Source organism: Helicoverpa armigera, chromosome 15, assembly GCF_030705265.1.
Source record: "Helicoverpa armigera isolate CAAS_96S chromosome 15, ASM3070526v1, whole genome shotgun sequence".
NCBI lineage: Eukaryota > Metazoa > Arthropoda > Insecta > Lepidoptera > Noctuidae > Helicoverpa > Helicoverpa armigera.
Window position 1 is genome coordinate 6,543,948 of NC_087134.1, and position 19,545 is coordinate 6,563,492.

General features: G+C 39.7%; 1 protein-coding gene across 8 annotated transcripts in view; it reads left to right on the forward strand.

The window, feature by feature from the left end:
- The window catches only part of LOC110370537 (dystroglycan 1), a 72,911-nt gene extending 53,474 nt beyond the window's left edge, over positions 1–19,437 (forward strand). For 5 of the 8 annotated variants that reach the window (XM_064038352.1, XM_064038354.1, XM_064038356.1 and 2 more), the window contains 16 exons: positions 205–372; positions 1,470–1,634; positions 2,187–2,300; positions 3,309–3,464; positions 5,361–5,504; positions 7,653–7,937; positions 8,826–8,993; positions 9,398–9,691; positions 12,450–12,589; positions 13,000–13,140; positions 13,520–13,871; positions 14,287–14,505; positions 15,008–15,178; positions 15,880–16,121; positions 16,442–16,815; positions 17,652–19,437. In XM_064038352.1, coding sequence (XP_063894422.1) covers positions 205–372; positions 1,470–1,634; positions 2,187–2,300; positions 3,309–3,464; positions 5,361–5,504; positions 7,653–7,937; positions 8,826–8,993; positions 9,398–9,691; positions 12,450–12,589; positions 13,000–13,140; positions 13,520–13,871; positions 14,287–14,505; positions 15,008–15,178; positions 15,880–16,121; positions 16,442–16,815; positions 17,652–17,938 — 3,420 coding nt within the window. In that variant the 3' untranslated portion in view covers positions 17,939–19,437. The remainder of the gene's footprint in view (positions 1–204; positions 373–1,469; positions 1,635–2,186; positions 2,301–3,308; positions 3,465–5,360; positions 5,505–7,652; positions 7,938–8,825; positions 8,994–9,397; positions 9,692–12,449; positions 12,590–12,999; positions 13,141–13,519; positions 13,872–14,286; positions 14,506–15,007; positions 15,179–15,879; positions 16,122–16,441; positions 16,816–17,651) is intronic. The other 3 variants (XM_064038357.1, XM_064038359.1, XM_064038358.1) reach the window with 3 other exon arrangements.
- Positions 19,438–19,545: the final 108 nt, after the last annotated feature.

The window sequence follows — 19,545 nt, forward strand, 5'->3', positions numbered from 1 at the left end:
CTTAGATTCCATTCGCTCGGCTGAACGCTAAGAGTCCACCATCTCGCGCCGCTGACGCTGTAAAGGCAAACTGGGGCTTTAGTGTGGAGGGCTTATAAACTTTATACAGTGCAATACGCTTGGTGACATCCTGGCCTCATGGTGCTATCGAAATCTTTCAAATGCTGTGAAAGTGGTTTAAAGGTGCACTTATTTGATATCCAGGTTCGAAGTGAAGGCGGTCGGCGCATGCCTAGCTGGCTGGCCGTGGACTCGAGGCACGGTCTGATCAGTGGCGTGCCCCAGAAGCAGGATTTAGGCACGCACACCTTCACTGTCACCGCGCACGGTAGCACGCGCGGTCTCACTGCTACCGACTCCTTCACTGTTGAGGTTAGTCCACGATACCAGATATTTTTGATGTAGTTGAAGAGTTCTCAACTAATCTAAAGCACGTCTTAAGTAGCAGAATACTTTAAAACTATATCGCGTATAGTGACATCATAGGCGCGTCCTGTGAAGTTCGTGTTCCTGTGTATTAAGGCTCGAGCGTGACGTCATGGCAAAATGCCTTCCCGCTTCCTTTACTATTGAAGTAGTGGAAGTGAGTACTACGCCGCCTCAAGAATGCACTTCCTCATGAATTCTACTTCCCGTATACACTAGCGTTCCGTGAATTGTGTCCGATGACAACAGATTTTATAAATTACAGTTCGTGCTACTGAATTATGATAGTAGACAATAATTTACGTCGACGTATATCGTGTACATTGTTGTAATTGACAGTTTTAGCGTTACTAGTCAGAAATTAATTATGATTGTATACTTTGCATCAAGATAGCTGTCTAAATATTCAGGAACATGAAGGCACTTACCAGTAAATGACCTGTTTATAGCTTTGATACATGTCGTCGCTTTACTTAAATTGAAATACATAAATCAATCGTTTGATTCATCGGCGACACTTATACATTACCACAGCTATAAAAATTAAACTATCCGTGTTGGTACAATGTTGATATGTGTACTGAATATTTAAGAATGTTTTAGTGTGGGGCGGTGCCCTATAAAGTTAGCGACAGTTGGCTTGTCCATGTGGCCATTCAATTATATTATTGGCATTACATTAACCAGCGGGGGAGCGGCGTAATAAATAAATTTTATTTCACAACGACAGCACTTTCATTTGCGACTGTCATTGTAATGTTGGGAGTAAGGATGGTGCGGAAATTATTTTTTATTGATTTTTCTATGTTAAATAAAAGTTAAGGAGAAAGTGTGTGTATAATTTTTATGTACATCTACATTTTATATATTTTCCAAGAGGTAGGTATTCCGTCGATAATTGTAACTTTTCCATATTATTAGCGATCTTTCGTCAGGACAAAAAAATATTAAGCTAAGAAAACTTCCTTAAAATAAACTAGGATTAGAGAATTTATTGTCATGGAATGTTTTATCGAACTAATAGTATGTGCCCTTACTTCCAGGTGAAGAAAGCCCAAGACAGGCCTCATTCCAAGTACGGGTCATGTGTCGGCGAGGAGAGCCGGCTGGTGCTGGTCATCATGCTGGACGGCTCCTTCCACCGCGTGTCGCCGCGGCAGAGGACTCGCGCGCTCATGCAGCTCGCCAGCTTCATGGCGCTTGATGGCGTAAGATGTTATTTAGACACATTGCCTTTTTATATCGGAAATCTTCAGATGATCCCACCAAGGTTACAACGGGAGGAGTAAAGAGAGGGAGACTTCTGACTAAAATCTACCGTTTAGCTCTTGGCGTACCAGGGCCTCAATGACCCTTTCGAATAATTCAGCAGATGACTTACGAATAGCCTTTTCTCTCTATCTATCTTGGAGTGGAGCTGAGTAACAGTGATACATGAAGCTACTGCCTCAACTACCTGTCCTTCAAGAAGCTACCGGAGCAATCTGATCCCCCTTGCTAAACTGCTTGTCAGAATTCCTGGCTTCTGACTCTCAAGAGCGATTACCCCTGGTTCGCTTTTTGAGAACCAAGCTTTTTGAGAGCCAACACTTAGATAACATAGTTGTACCAACTAAAGAGCTCCGTGTGTATTAAAAACTGATTCGTTTCAAAAATCTTAATTGTTTTTGATGCACTGTAAGAAACTGAGGTTCTACTATACTTTTCAACTGTCACAGCAATTCAACCCCTAAATTCACATTATTACTATGTATTTGCAGGACGAGTTCTGGATGGAGCCTTACAAGGCGGAACCTCACGCCGAGACCATCATGAGCGGCGCCGGCTCCTCGCAGCGCAGGCACGGGGACGCCACCACTGCCATCTATCTTAATGTAAGTGTACTAGATATACTTGACGAATAATATCGATCGTCCTGACAAAGTAGTGTTCTACAATACAGACTATTATATTCAATCATGTACAATATCTAAATACATATCATCTCCCGAGCCTTTTTCCAACTAAGTTGGGGTCGGCCTACGATCTAACGGGATGCCTCTGAGTACCAGTGTTTTACAAGGAGCGATTACCTGTCTGACCTCCTCAACCCATTTACCTGGATTCTAGAAATACTTAAGGAAAAATGTCGAAAAATCGATCGTCCTGATAATGTAGTGTTCTACAATGCATGCATATAATATTTTATTCAATCATGTAATTTCTAAAGCATACAACATCTTATGCGGACACATATGCACATCTACTTTATCAGTAATCAGATCACGCAAATAAACAAAGACTACGAGTATCTATTCTCCATATACACCTACTTCATTAAAACTATTTTGGAAACAAAATATGAAGTCATAAATATTAAACGATTTTCAATGTGACCTGTGGGTCACATACGACCTAAACACACACAAACAAGTTATCTTTTCGTGCAACTGTGATCAGAACTACTTTAATATACTGATAACATATACCATTAATATTATGAATACAAAAGTCTGCAAGGATGTATGTTGATTAGTATGTTTTTGTGCGGGAATAGTATTCTCCTTACGAGCCAGTTAGTTACATTTTGGAAATGAATATTATGTTCATTAAGCCCAACTACCTTTATTTATGATTTTTATCGGTCGATAATATCTGTCTGTCTCAACCGCTTCAACCATTATAAAAACCTAGTATTTTAAAGCCTTAAAAAATTTCCATTAGAGGCTTATTTGATTAGTTGTTCTTGAGACAAAATCAAAATATACTTTCCATCTCTCACACTAATTCTATTCTTCACTCACATCCTCTTTCGCCACGAAGTACACAAATCTGTATGAAAGTATCCTCATAAAAATCAACTACAGTCAATATAACAGTGTCTATATTCTTACATTTTCCAGGTTGGTTGCGGCAACAAGCTATGGAATCACCACAAAGTGTTAGTAGCCGGTCTCCGAGAGCAGGCGCGGGACGGTACTCTCGCGCACGTGGTTCGGCTGCCTGTCATCGGCTGGAGGCTACTGGCCGTACAACCTGCACCTAGGATTAAACGACAGGTGAATTTGTACTTTATTGCTTTGGTAGTAGAGTTGAGTCTTCTAAACTCTGTTGGGGAATCGCATATGGAATCACCACAAAGTGTTAGTAGCGGGTCTCCGAGGGCAGGCCAGGGACGGTACTCTCGCGCATGTACTGCGGCTGCCCGTCATTGGCTGGCGGCTACTGGCCGTACAACCCGCACCTAGGATCAAACGACAGGTGAATTTGTACTTTATTGCTTTGGTAATAGAATTGCGTTTCTGTTAACGTCTGTTGCGGAATAATAAATGAAGATCGTTTTGGGCATGTGGAGTCGTTTTGTCTTTTCTGTGGTAAATTTTAAGGGAACTTATGTTGAGGTGTATATCTTAAATTAATTGAAAATCTCACAATGTATACAATGGTTTTGTAAGAGAGTTTTACTTTGTTCATCTCCCTTCCTATTAGTTGTCAGATGGTAAATTCTATATTCTAAGCCAGCCGTTCCCAAATGGGGTTCCGCGGAACCCTGAGGTTCCGTGACAGGCTCTCAGGGGTTCCGTGGAAAATTCAAGTTTTCCATATAGTAAATCGTTTCACGTTTGACAATATTAAATTATTATTCATTTTCAATTAAATTGTTGCATTCCAAAATTCCATTTAGGCACCATGTAGGTGGGTACCACTCGGGAGTGTAAGTCTCGTACTTTCGCGACAAGGCCGGGGAAAGGCCACGGCAGCTGATAATTTAATTCCGTTTTTTACAAATTGTAGATTAACTTAATACCTCCAGGTCTTCGGCAATTGGCAAATGTAGGAAGCGAGTCAGCCAAAAATCACCGCATTTTTTGGGCTTAATCGCCAGGATTATACGTTTTCATACATTTGAGAGGACGTGAAATGACACGGCATACGAGTATTTCCAGTGGCTAATTTACCATGAATCAAAGTGTGACATTATTTCCAATTTTTGTACCTCCGCGAATCCGAAAATTTCGCGCTCGCTTCGCTCGCGCTTTTATGTTCGTTTCATTGCTCAAGTATCCAACACCGAAAAAATTTCGCGCTCTTCCGTCGAGGTTTCCTTTGGTGTTTATTTTTATTCCTCTGGTTCAGAAAAAGCAATAGCGCTTTCTTCGCTAGCTGCTTATTCATTTGCATTTGCTTTTTTGTGTGGATATTGTACCTACTTTTTTTATTTTGTGTAGGTACTTAATCTAAAAAAAAATCGCGCTCGCTTCGCTCGCGATACCGGCTACCACTGATTGTTTTTCAATGCTAGCGGGTGCTTGGAACTTCATCTTTTAGTTAAAAGAAATCGCGCTCGCTCGCCTCCCACCTGTAAAAACCCAATCTATTTCTTTTTGCGTTTACTTTGTCAGTCTTCAAACTCAAAACTATTACTACACTTACTTACTACACATAATACACAAAGTCAAGGGCGGCTAAATTGTTTTCGGGCCCGTGTGTATGAATAAATGTCGTGGTATAATGGATATGTCTCTTACCATATATAACCATTTGGTGCGCTACCATGCGCCACGAGCCGTACCTAAGTGTATTTACATCTTTAGTTTACTTCTTACTTAAGCTAAGGTTCCGCCGAAAAATGGTGAAACGAAAAGGGTTCCGAAGCCAAAAGAATTCGGGAACCGCTGTTCTAAGCTTTAAGATAGTCTTTTATAAATAAATATTGGAATTTAACATTAGAATAACATATACCAGCTTCATATTACCACGTTGAAAGTACAAGTCCGGATAAGTTTTTCAGTTACTTTGTAGTTATAGCCATGTTATGCAAGCGCATGCCGCATAATAATACAATACCATTTTGTCCGTACATTTTCACTGTTACGCAGTCACCATAAGCCATCTCCGGAGAAGCAAAATTTCACACGAACTATACCAACTTAAAAACCAACTCCCTATTCCAGCTGGAAGGTTCAGGCGGCAACAGCTACGACGCGGAATACGACAACGAAGACGACGACGCCGACGCGGACGCCGACTACAGCGGCTACGATGACGGCATTGACGACGAAGACGGCTTCGCCAATCACGACGTCGGCGCTGACGTGGTGAGTACGCTCGGGGGTGATCGGCTGTGCTCGGCTATGTTCGGCAGTGGTTGGCAAGGTCACGTTCTCTTTGTGCAGGGAGTTATTACAGAAGAATTGTCAGTAGGTACCTATGTTTGACAGTAACGCGCCAAGAATGTAGGGGTATCGTGATGCCCCGGTAATGACTGGGTTGAGGAGGTCAAATATGCAGTCATTCTTTGCAAAACATGAGCAAAACTGACAGCCAAGAGGGGCCTCTTTGGAAAATGGAAATAGATTAGGAATTTTAAAGAATGTTTAAAGAAAAAAATAAATGCATTGTGCTGTGAGAAGACCATGTCAAAATCCTGTTTTGCGTTCATATAAAGTATACATTTAGTAGCAATGAAAGAATGTGACATTACCAAACACTGCCGTGACAAGCCTTTGATGTTGTGATGTGTATTGTATCGTCGTATAACTTATGAAATGAGCCGTCATTCTAACATCACCCTAATGTTTGGCTCGTCAATGCAATTAATGTTTCTTTATCAAAATTATTACGGGAAATGAGGAGTTAGCAACTTCTGTCAAAAAGGTATGAAATGAATATTAAAATTGGGTTGTACACCATTTTCGAAATATTTTAGCAAATCTGAAGTTAACTTTGGCTGCGCAGTACTTCGATTTTTTCTGAATAAAATTATCTACTGCGCAGGCCATTGGCATATTTCAGACTGGCCAAGTTATTTCGAACATAGTGTACTTTTAGTTGGTCAATACGTTCTAGGAACTGTAGGCAATAAACAGTTCCTATTACGTAAATATTAGTCCCGGTGCGAAACTAATTGCTTCATTCATTCCATTTTAACATTTAAATTCAATGGGACGAGGTTAACCATATAGCATTTACATTATTTTCGCGGAATTCAAACATAAATAGCATCATTTGAAACATGACTATGAATCATTTATATTACCAATGCAAGTCATATTTAATTTAGTGTGGAACTGTCATACATTCTGTTTCTTAGTACTTATGCATCATTCGTTTTATTCATTGGGAAATATACTCAAATATTTCATTGAAATAGCAAATGGTTGTTTGATTAATTTATGTAAATTATACGCCGCAGCTGTGCACAGACGTTGTTTTTTAAATAGCCACGTATTTCCCAAGGAGTAAGCTTAGTCATCCCACATATACTACGGAATGCATATCTTGCACTTGACTGTCACCACATTATAGCGGCGTTCGTACTAGGACCACATAGCATGGAATGTTGAATGAAGTACCATTTGATCACCTCAAATATACCAACATTTTCATTTTTAAGTTACACTTTACGTCCAAAGTTCCATTTTGTTTTAACAATACAACTCATATCAACCAACATTCATTTGACATCCAAATTCACCTCATGGCGACAACTGAAACATAATTAAGTTTTTATTATAATAATATGAAACATATTGTGAGCTTTGTGTGTGGTTATAACAACGCTTTACAATGCTTGAACATCGCTGTATATAAACAGACTAACTGGAGCATATTAATTGATGCTAAAGCGTATTTGTGTTACGCATGGACTGGGAATATTAAGGATGCGCTTCCATTGTCATTGCGCTCTCGATATTATTCAAATATACACTAAAATTGATATTGCTATAATAATACAGAACACAGAACTTACCTAAGTACTGCATTTTAATATCACTCAATTTTATCGAAAGCTTAGAGGCCACCTACACTAAGGATATGCTGATGCACTATTAACAATATTTGTAATAAGCACTGCAACTCCTCAAATGCACTTTACACGTGAATGCGTGCTGCCAATTAATTAGTAAATTAATTTTCTTCAAAGTATGATACTGAAATGTTGATTTAGAGTCTATTGTGCATTGACGGCTACGATGCGGCAATGTTGACTCGATGGTTTCATTGTAAGCTGATACATTCTCAAGTTAACGCGATAGCTAGGTGCGCTGTCAATTACACAGTTTGTTGCTGTGTTAACTAAAGTCGGACCGTCCCTTTGATGGTCTGACATATAAAAAGAAAGGTAGTGGAGGTCGCAGCTTTAGTATCCTGGTCCATGTCGGCATCGGCAATAACCACAGACAGCGCTGTTGTCTACGTGTAAGGGTGGCAGTACTAACGTGCGTGTCCCGCGGCTGCGCCAGGTGGACCCCCTGACCCCCGCCCCCCACCCGCACCGCCACCACCACGGCGACGGCCCCGCCCCCGGCGCGCCACACACCAGCACCGACACGTTTCAGACCGAGAGCGCCGCCCCCGAGCCGACCCCCGCCACCCCGCCCCCCGTCCCTGCCTCCCCGCCCCCCGACCCCACCCCCGCGCCCGACACACCGGCCCCGCCCCCTCCGCCGAGTGCCCCGCCCACTAGCACGGAGGAAGCCCGCGAGGAGACCACTCCTGAGTTCACAACTTATTCGTATACCACGGAGGTTTGTCGTACCCCGCTGTCGAGTTTACGTGTCATGCATGTGCGTGTTGTGTCCTTACTCGTCGCATGCTACGTGTACTGCTCTACCTTTGTATTACTATTTATTTATTTTAGAAGTGAATAATTACCTGTCAATATCGATTCCGAAGGAGTTGATCTGGAGTTGTGGTAGCCTGCACAACTGCACTTAAAACCTTAGGTCATAAAGTGCCATGTCTCTTTTCACATTACCCTATGATACTGTCTTTACCCAAATAACAGTTGTGCAAGTTACTCATCAGTCCTCTAAGAAAACGCTAACCCCTCTAGTAGGTAGGTATACATTTGTTAAATGTTTGTTTTATTTATACAAAAAACGTAAGTTCTTAAAATGTATATATTTTAACGATATTGTGTTTCAGCTACTCTAACAGAATGTACCCATTATTGTTTAGTTTTATGTGAAGATATTTTAGTTAGTTTTGGAATGTCTATCTTAGTAATGTTTAGTACTGTTGTATGACTCGAGTTATCGACAATGCATTTTGAAACTGGGATTTATTCTTTAGTGCATCTGTAGTAATAATTAGACTGTGTTTGTAAACCGTTAGCATGACTGTGATTGAATTTGAAAACTGTACTTTAACAGATACCTCTTTTTGACTAATTAATTAATAGATACATGCAATTACTGATCGCCTACTATGAAGACTAGATACCTCTAAAGAACCTGTTGTAATACAATTAGATACTTCTACTTTAACTTAAAAACCCCAGTTCCCTATTTCATAGTAGACGACAACTACAAGTCACACACAGACAGTGACTAACAGCACATAGTTTCAACTGTACACTTCACACAACCACGCCTTTCTTACACCCACATACTCACCTTATATCTTTTCTACAGCATAACGAAGTGGGCATTACCGCACTGTCTGCCTCCCCGTCCGACAACAACAATGTTAACATGTCGGTCCCCCCGACACTACTGCCTGTCAGCCCACGACGCATGGGGGTAGACTCCTTCGCCCCCGTCATACTACAAGAAGAAACCACCACCCTAGAACCGGAATTGGTAAGTATTCACCACTTGTCTATCATCCTAACCCACCCAAAATTAATCTAATCGTGTGCGAGTTGATTTGATTTAACATCGGGTTTGAAGGGTTTCACGATTCATACCCATTAGAGTAACTTGTCTGTAAATATGTTCTCGACTAATCTGTGACGTGTAGACAACGAATTTATTGCTTTAGATGTATGGATATTACGTTTAAGTTATGTATATTTTGGTTCTGCATTCGGATATATAAATACACTAAAATGCATTGGGGTCTTTATTCTATCTTTCAAAAACTAATTCTTTGTAAATACATTTCAACTATACATTTCTGTACAAACAAATCTGGTCTCTATGAACGTTGTCTTAACGTCTATATTTCACAACACATCGTGTGAGCGTCCGCATGGCACTTTCAGCAAACCGTAATAATCCGTGAGTCTACCGAACTGCACGAGCTGGTGACGTCATCGTCATCGACGGAGCTGGTGACGTCACCGTCCCCGTCGCCGCAGCCCGAGGCGCCGACCACGCCGCCCCCACCCCCCACCACTAGTCCGACGCCGACTACCGTGCCGACTACTGCGTCCACAACCACTTCGACATCGACAACTACACAAGTGCCGACCACTTCTAGAACTACTACATTGATGGCGCCATTGCCCCCTACGATGACCACGCCTGAGTCCATTTTGGACGAACTCACTCATCAGGTCCGTATTACAATTCGAATTTGGAACTCATTTTTAGCACGATATGAACTCGTGCTCTGGGCTGCGCTTCATCGGATGCACGTTATTGAACGATTTTAAACGTGCGAAGTAAAAAAGTAACATCCTAACTGTCTTCGAAACAAATGGGATGTAAAACTCAAATTGGAAATATAGTACCTTGTCAGTGCAAATAAGCTTGATGCTTGTAAGTAAGTACGTATACCCCTGTAGCATACAGTATCATCACACTCTGTATCATTCATCCAGTGGGCTTATTCGCTAACCTTCGAATTGTCAGTTGTCAACTGACAACGTCATACATAACATTGGTATACTGTATCGTATAAAGTGGAAATGGTTTTACGGTTGCTAAGGCAAAAACTACGATGACTATTAGCAGTAGGAACGTTATTAACAGTAATTAGTATAGTAACACTCGACAACTCTATTTTTATACATATGATAATAATTTATGGTGTTAGGTTAGGTTAGTAGAAAAACATCAGTATTAATTTTCTAGTCTGTGTGAACTTTTTGTGTCTGAAATATCGTAGGTATGTCGAACAATATTTTCAACGGTTTCACCCGTGACTCGTGGGATCTACACCCTCAGTGTTGGAATCGTTTCGTTTCGTGAAATCCTTTCATAGTGGATGTCTTCATCATATAACGAACCTGCCAAATTATCAGTGTTGTGATTGATCAGTGATTGTTAATTCGTTTTTATATTAAAAAGGTCTTATTTAGAATTATGATGACAATTTATTTCATTTAAATCTATAATCTCACGAAGTAATAGTCCGATTTGAAAAATTCTTTCAGTGTTAGATAGCCCATTTTTCGAAGAAGGCTATAGGCTACTTTTTATTCGGGTTAGTGTAAAGGTTCCCATGGGATGCGGGTGAAACCGCTGACAGAAGCTAGTTTTAAATAATTTTGTACTAAAGGTAGGTTCTATGAATAAACAGCGTTTATAAGTCTGAACTAGTTTTATTTTAGGTTCCTTATAATTTTTTTTTTATTTTTTTATTTAAATCAGTCATCTACGCCCATAGAAAAACACAGCACACATCAGTAAAGTCGCCATTGGCGTCTTAATGAGGTCTTAGTTTTCTTTTTCTCAATAAAAACATACAAAGAATAACTAAGATAATAAAACGTAACACTAATCATCTGCTTAGCATTCCCCAACTATATCGAGGTCGCTTCCAGTTTAATCGGATTTTGCATCGTTTTACTTGGAGCGACTGCCTATCTTACCTCCTCAAACCAGTTACCTGGTCAACACAAAACCCCTTGGTAAGACTGATTGTCAGATTTTCTAGTTTTCGACTAACCGTAATTCAAACTCAAATTAAATATTTTTAGTTTAAAATAGGCCTATAAAAGTTCACAAGTAACAAGCTCTCGAGAAACGTCAAGCTAGTTGCACAGTTCCAAGGATTGCAGTTCAGGCAAGTACCAATGCAACTTTTCTAAGTTTGTATGTACTTTCTAAGTATATCTTGGACATCAATGGCTGAGAAAAAGGTGAAGGAAAACATCTTGAGGAAACCTGGACTATAAAATCTGAAATCACCGATCCGCATTGAGGAAGCGTGGTGATTAATGCTCAATCCTTCTCCGTGTGAGCGGAGGCTTGTGGGACAATAAAAAAGGCTGTAACAGTAACAACAGTAACAGTGAAGTATTCTTTGTGCTAATAAACAGCGCAATGATTCTTTGCAATGCAGTTTGGTGTAAGGTTATACAGCAAGAAAAAAAATGTGATAGAACATTAAACAATGTGTATACTCACCAGCAAAATATTTAAAGAAAAATAAGCTTTTTCATGGTCTTATTGAATTATAAAATCTATAAAATTCAGTGGGCCTTATTAAAGCAACATGGGTTCCGTAAGTGCATCCAATAATTCCTGGGAATCCAAATTTTGTCATGAACCTGAAACAATAGCATTATTTCATATTTATTACTTATTTTAATAAAGTAGAAAACAATAATATAATTAAAATAATATAAGCGCAAACATACACTTTCATGACGGATTCCCATTCTTGTTGAGAGGAAAGAAACATTATGTAGGTACTTGAGTAGCACCTCCCATACATTAAGTGCATTGGTTACTTCATGTAGGCCTTCATGTACCTACTAAATGTAGGATGGGACTGGTCTGAGGAGTTCCGTTGGTATGATCCATTTGCATAAAAGTTTAGGACTACCAATATCTGCACATAAAAAATGTTGATGTTACAAAGTTCATTATCATATTACTATTACCTACTCCATCATTATTTCAGTGGGTAGGTAACTGGTTTCTAGCACATACGAAACTAGCTGTTTGACAGTTTACCGATGTACACTTTACCAAATGATGGTAACTGCGAGCTGTCAATGCAGTTAGCGAATAAGCCCACAGGTGTAGTTCATTCACTTAGTACAAGACTAACTACCAGGAATGTGTGTGAATTTAGTTCAGTTTGGGATTGGCGGTCTTTGGGTTTCATTAAACATTAGAATCATTAATTGGCTATATGGTATGAAAAAACTAAAACTTACAAAAATAATATGTTATTCTAAATTGTATTCAGTGTAGTGTATATTCTACCATTTCCATCTTCCCAAATTATTTTCTTGGTTTGGTAAAGTCAACTGTAAATTCTTCTATAATTGATAAAAATATGTAAATGTTTGCTGTAGCATAAAATTGAAATTTTATTAAATCCTTGAATGATTTCTGACAAATTGGCCGATCATACAGGAACCGAACCCCACAGAGGGTAAGAGCACAATAAGCGGCGTGACGACAGAAACAGTAACATGGGCTCTGCCTATCAACCAGCCGCCCACGCTCAAGCACCACATGAAGAAACTGGCCATCACTGCTGGAAAAGCTTTCAGGTAAGATATATAAAAAAACCTAAGTTACTTGTGTAATACACCTCATCATCTGCCTACCTTGTTCCCAACTATGTTGGGGTCGGCTTCTCATCTAAGCGAATGCAGCTGAGAACTAGTGTTTTACAAGGCGTTACTGCCTATGACACCTATCTGACTTTCTCACCCTCAACCCATTTATCTGGGCAACCCATATATCAATGTTTCACAAGGGGTGATCATCAGGTCCCCTTCTCTGACTTAGTTATTTCCGGGGCCCTGCGAGTTCCTAGGATCTCGGTTTGTCTTTCGCACAACCGGCAATGCTTTGCCTAAATTCATCTCTATAAAGACCTCTGGCAAACTATTACCACCTTTTGGCAAAAGAAAATCTAACAAAGAAATTGACTGATCCGTCCTACGATTGTTTGCAGGTACATAATCCCGGCGGACCTGTTCACGGACCCGGAGGAGGGCAGCAACTTGACGTTCACGATGTACGAGGCGGAGAATGTGCCGCTCAGCAACAACTCCTGGATACAGTTCATCCCTGCAGCGCGCGAAGTTTATGGATTGTGAGTACAAAGATATTGATGTCTTAGTGATTCTAAATCTACATTATGTAGGTATGGGTGAAAATTAATGAGGTCGTGCCTTCACAAGTATCAAGATTAGATGTCTATTTAACTTTTCGATTAAATACAAAGGATTATACGTTATATATTGGGTATAGCTTAAAAATAATGTGCTTGTGGCTTCATAAGTACCAGCATTCTAGACTAAGACTAGGTATAAAATAAAAAGATCCATGTTCTTAAAACTGAGTCCGCATTACCTACATATGACTACATAATATGGGGATTACATATGAGGACGCGCTCCCATTCTTAATTCCGGCGAGCTTTTGTAATTCTATCCTTGAAATCTGATACAGTCCAATTTCGTTTCTTCCAGGCCGTTAGAAGCCCATGTATCTCGCTGGAACTTCATAGTCGAAGCTCAGGACAGCGAAGGACTGGTAGCTCGCGGCCCCTTAGACATCACGGTGCAGCAACACAAGAGTGGCCGCACCATCAACCACCAGTTCGTCATGGAGTTCAAGCTTATCAAGGAGTATAACAACGCCATTGACTGGCAAATACGAGCTTTGGAAGGCATTGTGAATCTCTTCCGAGATACCGATATGGATCACCTGACTGTGCTCAATACGACTCAGAATGGTGATATGTGTGAATTCGTGTGGACTAATGATACGCTCCCGAAGGACCCTGCTTGCCCTATGGATGATATTAAGCGATTGATGAAGGTAAGATCGATTCCAAAAAAGTCAACATCATTTTTATTAGTCAATATACCTACCCTTTACATACTTAAAAGTAATGTATAAGTACACTGACTAATAACAGTAATACTTCTTTTGTTTAATTTAAACATGATTTTTAATTTAATTTCAAAATATTTTGATAATAATTCTGATCCTCGTCGTGAGTGTCTGCAACACGAATAACAAAGCTGTTGCCAATATTTTTTGCTAACAGCGCCGCTTGCGAACTCGGTCAGTCGCGTCATGCTCCCGCTTATCCATCAACTACGGAGGAAAGAAAGATGAGTGGATATGCGGACGGTAGTTTCTTAGACGATTTTTCATTATGAAACCTCATATAGTTGTTTTATTCTATGTTGTTGCTTTATCTATGTTTATAACTATGTCATCCTCGCAGATCATGGAATCAGACACGGATCCCGGTGGTCCCTCAGCCGGCCTAGTCCGGGCCATGCAGCCAGAACTAAAGGCCGGTGGTGTATCATGGCGAGGCCGCGGGCCGTGTGCAGCGACGCCGGCCACCCGAGCCCCCGACACGTACCCGCCCGTCACGCGCAACCAGGTCGATCACCTTACTGCTACCGTCGGACATCTGCTCGTCTATAAAGTGCCGGAGGTAAATAACCAAGTATCTATACTCATATTATAAGTTATAAGGCTGAAGATTGTTTCAACGCTCTAGTCTAATTCTTGCTAGGATGCTAGGAGGAAGGATGAAATTTTTGGTGTCAAAACATGATAATTAAGGCCTAGACTAACTGTCTATACAGGCTACATTTTTGTGCAATACATATGTGGCTGCAATATTAAAAAAAAAAACAATCTTAGTTGATGCAATTGGTTATAATGTTGCCGGTCACATATTGCTCAAAATACCTATAGGTTGTCTAAATGCACCCTATTATGTTATAAATAAAATTATAAAATAAATATCATATACATAAAATCCAGGAAGACTTTATGACCAGAATTACTTTAATTTTAATATCTATATTCTAATGGGTTTATTTTAGTCTTTATTTTAATTTAAAATGAGTTAAATTAAAAGTAGTAGAAATACCTACCCAACATATTTCTACCAAACAATAATTATTACCTAAAGCCCACTTATTTTCCAGGATACATTCTTCGACCCAGAAGACGGCGGTACCCGTAACCTGGCTCTCTCGCTCCGGTACAGCGACCGCACGGAACTGCCGGCGGGACACTGGCTGCAGTTCGACGCCAAGAATCAGGAGTTCTATGGTCTACCTGCGCCTAGTGATGAGGGCAGTGTGTCTTATCAGTTGGTGAGTAACATTCACCGACGCATTTTCGTTTGTGTACTAAAAAAATTATGAAGACACAGTCAGTGTCTGTAGAAAGTCTGACAACCAGTCTTACCAAGGGGTATCAGGTTGCCTAGGTAACTGGGTTGAGGAGGTCAGATAGGCAGTCGCTCCTTGTAAAACCCTGGTACTCAGCTGCATCCGGTTAGACTGGAAGCCGACCCCAACATAGTTGGGAAAAGGCTAGGCAGATGATGAGTCAGTGTCTGTAGATGTTGCAAGGGAAACAACATAGTTAAACGCGAACAAAAATAAAAAAGAGAACCTACTTTCTTGAGAAGTCTGTAAAAAAATCTGTTCCAATTTACTCCATTATGTATAAGTTACGGCCGGTTCACACATGTCTCCGTTTTACTGTTCCGTTTTATCGTGTACGTTTTTTTTTCGTCGATGGCGTATGTAGTTGTATGAGTGACTTCACACATGGCACAGTATTCTGTATACAGTAAAAACGCGATCGACGAAAAAAAAACGTACACGATAAAACGGAACAGTAAAACGGAGACATGTGTGAACCGGCCGTAAGTTATGCATTATGTACGGGTGAATTTAAAGTGCTATTTTTAATTACATGAATAATTATTGAAACGGTACCTTATCTTTATACCTATATGTTTTTTTTAAATTCTCCCTTGCTAATAACATCATCAATGTATTTCCAGATCGCGGAAGACTCAAGCAAGAAGAGCGCGTACGACAGTTTAATAGTAGAAGTAGCGAAGGCCCCCACCATCAGACCGACCGTGGAGTTCCAAATGACCATGGAGTATCCATTCCCAATGCTTGCTTACGATGCCAACAACAAACGGAAGGTTGTTGAGAAGTTGGCAGCACTGTTCGGACAGAAGGAGACTGATAATATCAGGATACAAAGCATCACTAATAATCCTACTACTATTATATGGTGAGTCCAAGAACAAAATACCAAAATATGAATGCAAGTGTGCAATGTTAAAATGCCATTTATGTTAGAAATCCATGCAGGCATTATTTGGATAAGTTATTTTAAGCATCTGGTCTTTAAATATGATGGTTCTGGTTAAGGATCGTAATTGAATCTGGACTTTACATTTAATTGATTTATTCATATTTATGTGCTTTTATGTACCTACCATTATTTATTTACTTACAAACTTTATTTATATATTTTCAAGTACTTTTAAATTAACAGTTCTTTAAAAAAAAATTATAACTTATTAATCGATATCCCTATTTTTCTTTCAGGTACAACACAAGTCTACCAATGGACAGATGTCCCAAAAAGGAGATCGAGGAACTACGCAAAATGATCATAGTTGACGAGCGAGGCTCCATGGGCGGTGCTCTCAAAGAAAACGTCGACCACGTGTTCGATAAAGACCTTAAAGTCATGTCTATAAGGTTGATTCCTCTCGGTCTTTGCGCTGAACAAAATACCAAGATACCGAAGACGACAATACAAGTACATCCTGGGTCTTCGAGCTCTCAGAACAATAAGGCTAGCAATGCGGCCGACCCGAATTATTTGGTGACGTTCATAATACCGGCTGTTGTGATCGTGTGTATGATACTGCTGGCTTCTATCGTCGCCTGTGTACTGTATAGGCGAAGGAGGACAGGTAAATGGTTATAGAATCTATTTTAGAACTTGTTTGGTTGCATTAACTGATAAAAAAAAATAAGGAGTCGATTCACGGTTTTGAAATAGCATTCAATTTGGAACTGTGGCCACAACCTTAATTTTCTCATGTGGTCACTTTTATTTATTCGTTTATACATGTTCCCCATGCAAATTCCCTTATGTACCTACTACTGCTATGTATTCCAGCATTTACACTTATAATTTCTCTTATATACTCCCATATATAGTACGAGAGTTCGTACTCTCCTTCATGTACTTGATTGAATGAATTCGAATTTTGAACATTTCTTGACGGCTAAATCCGCCCCTGTTAACAAGGAAATTGTAAAAATGAAAATTACGTAGGTATACATAGAAGATAGAACGAGGTATAACTAACATTTAGTTTAATTCTGTAGGAGGTGACAATGCTTGAATAATAAGGTGATTCAAAACGATACAAAACAATATTAGTGTTCCACATTATTTGATTAAAGTTTGCTTTCACGTATTGGAAAAACGGACAAAATTGTGCGCTAATTAAAGTATAACAATAATCTCACAGTATCGCTTGCCTTTGCCAGAACACACCAAGGATTTAACTAATGAATGCTTATTTCACTGCTATAAAAGATATGTAAATATAAAAGATTCTGATAAGAAATTAATGTCCTTACATGGTCCACCATCGTAAGATACTCTGTTCAAAATAATAAGAACATTCACAAATTCATAGCACATTAACCATATCGGCTCAAAGTTAAGCACAGGACGCAGCGCTCGCTTTTGATGTATCGTTTACCTAATGCCGATCGTAATAATGTGTGTTTCCAGGTAAAATGAGCGTGGGAGACGAAGAGGAGCGACAGGCGTTCCGGTCGAAGGGCATCCCCGTGATCTTCCAGGACGAGCTGGAGGAGCGCGGCGACGCCGAGCCCGTGCACAAGAGCCCCGTCATCATGCGCGAGGAGAAGCCGCCGCTGCTGCCGCCCGCGCCCGACTACCGCGCGCACGACGACGCGCCCTACCGCCCGCCGCCGCCCTTCGCCGCCTCGCGCACCCCGCCCCGCCCCAAGGCCACGCCCACCTACCGCAAACCTCCCCCGTACGTGCCCCCTTAAGTACTCCACGCCGCTCACCCCCCGCCCGCCTACTGTGTACACGATCCGACTTCAATCTTGCTTGTGACGCCGCTACTCTGGGGGTTGTAGTAACTGTCACCATAGTGAAGTAAACATTTACGAAAACTTTCGATTATTATTATTAAAAAAACTGCGATATTGTTAAAACTAGTCGACGCGAGCACAAGCAGTTATTTTCTTCGATTTATTTATTATCTAACTCTCGCGAGCTGTCTTTTAATATGAAAACTATTCGGCAGCATTTACGCACTTAAAATGAGATGCATTTATAAATTAGTTAGGGGAATAACCCAAAGTCGACAAAACAAGGAATTGTGCACAGTTTAATGTGACTACGAATTTCTTATAATAATGTAAGTACGTCACGAAATATACCTGAAACTAGAGGGTTGGACGTGATGTCGATTTTTTCAATTATGTAAAAACTGGAGACTTCACAAAAATTAACTAGTGTTATTGTTGAAGTAGATGATGTTACATTAGCTCTTAGAATAAGCCGAAGTTCAATCAAATGTGTGAATGGTTTCGTATACATTTTAAATCGTTTACAAATGGCAAACAGAGAGAATTATGTGACCAACACGAATATTATTGAACATTGTAAACTAAATGCTCTTTATATTCGTGATCTAAGCAACAATAATCATTATTTGATCGGAAGGATTTACGTTGACACATTGTCAATTACCTATACTACAACTTATTTATTTGCTAAAGTACCAAAACAACAGTAATCAAAGTGTTTGGCTAAAAATGTGCCATTGTTTCACAGTTGTTATTTAATGTAATTTAAAATAAAACATATCGAAAGTGTAACATTTTAGCCTTTAGCGTAGATCTTCCATACACGTTATATTTATAGGTAGTGCGTGTGTGTGTGAAGTACATTTGAGGTAACTGTTGAGTAGGCGCCGATGACGTCACAGTCTGACCGCCATTTTAACGAATCGCTGTTTATAATGCATGGTTGATCAAGATTAGCTGGTGTGTAAACTGAATTACAATTAACATACTATTGTAATGAATATACAACTGACTCTAGTTATAGGCTACGAATAGATATTTTTAAGGATGGAATATCATTTTGTACTTGTCTAATATTACCATAGTTGTAAGGTTAACAAATTGTGTAAACTTAGGGACTTGAACGAAATGAGCTATAATGATAACTTTTCCTTTGGATGTATTTTTTTCTACTGTATACTCATTTAGAGTTTTGCATTTATAGATCTTTTTAGTGTTATTAATATACAATTTTATAGGCCAGCAACATTCAAGCTTTCATTTTCCTATATTTGTTTCTCAAGTTGAGTAATAGGAGTACTTAAAAGTCCATTTAAGACAATACCTAATTAATTTCATTCTTTCATACTTATCCATAGTAGCTATTTCATTTTCTTTAAAACATTCTAATTATAAACGCACATAATTTATGTAATTAATGAGCTTTTTATTTTAAATAAATAAAAATTGGTCTAGTTCTGATGTTTCATTTTCTCGAATCATTTATATACTACTTCTTTCTGAATTTCCTCATCGGAAATTGAAACTGCTACATCGACGAGTGCTGTGCAGCAACAGGCCGC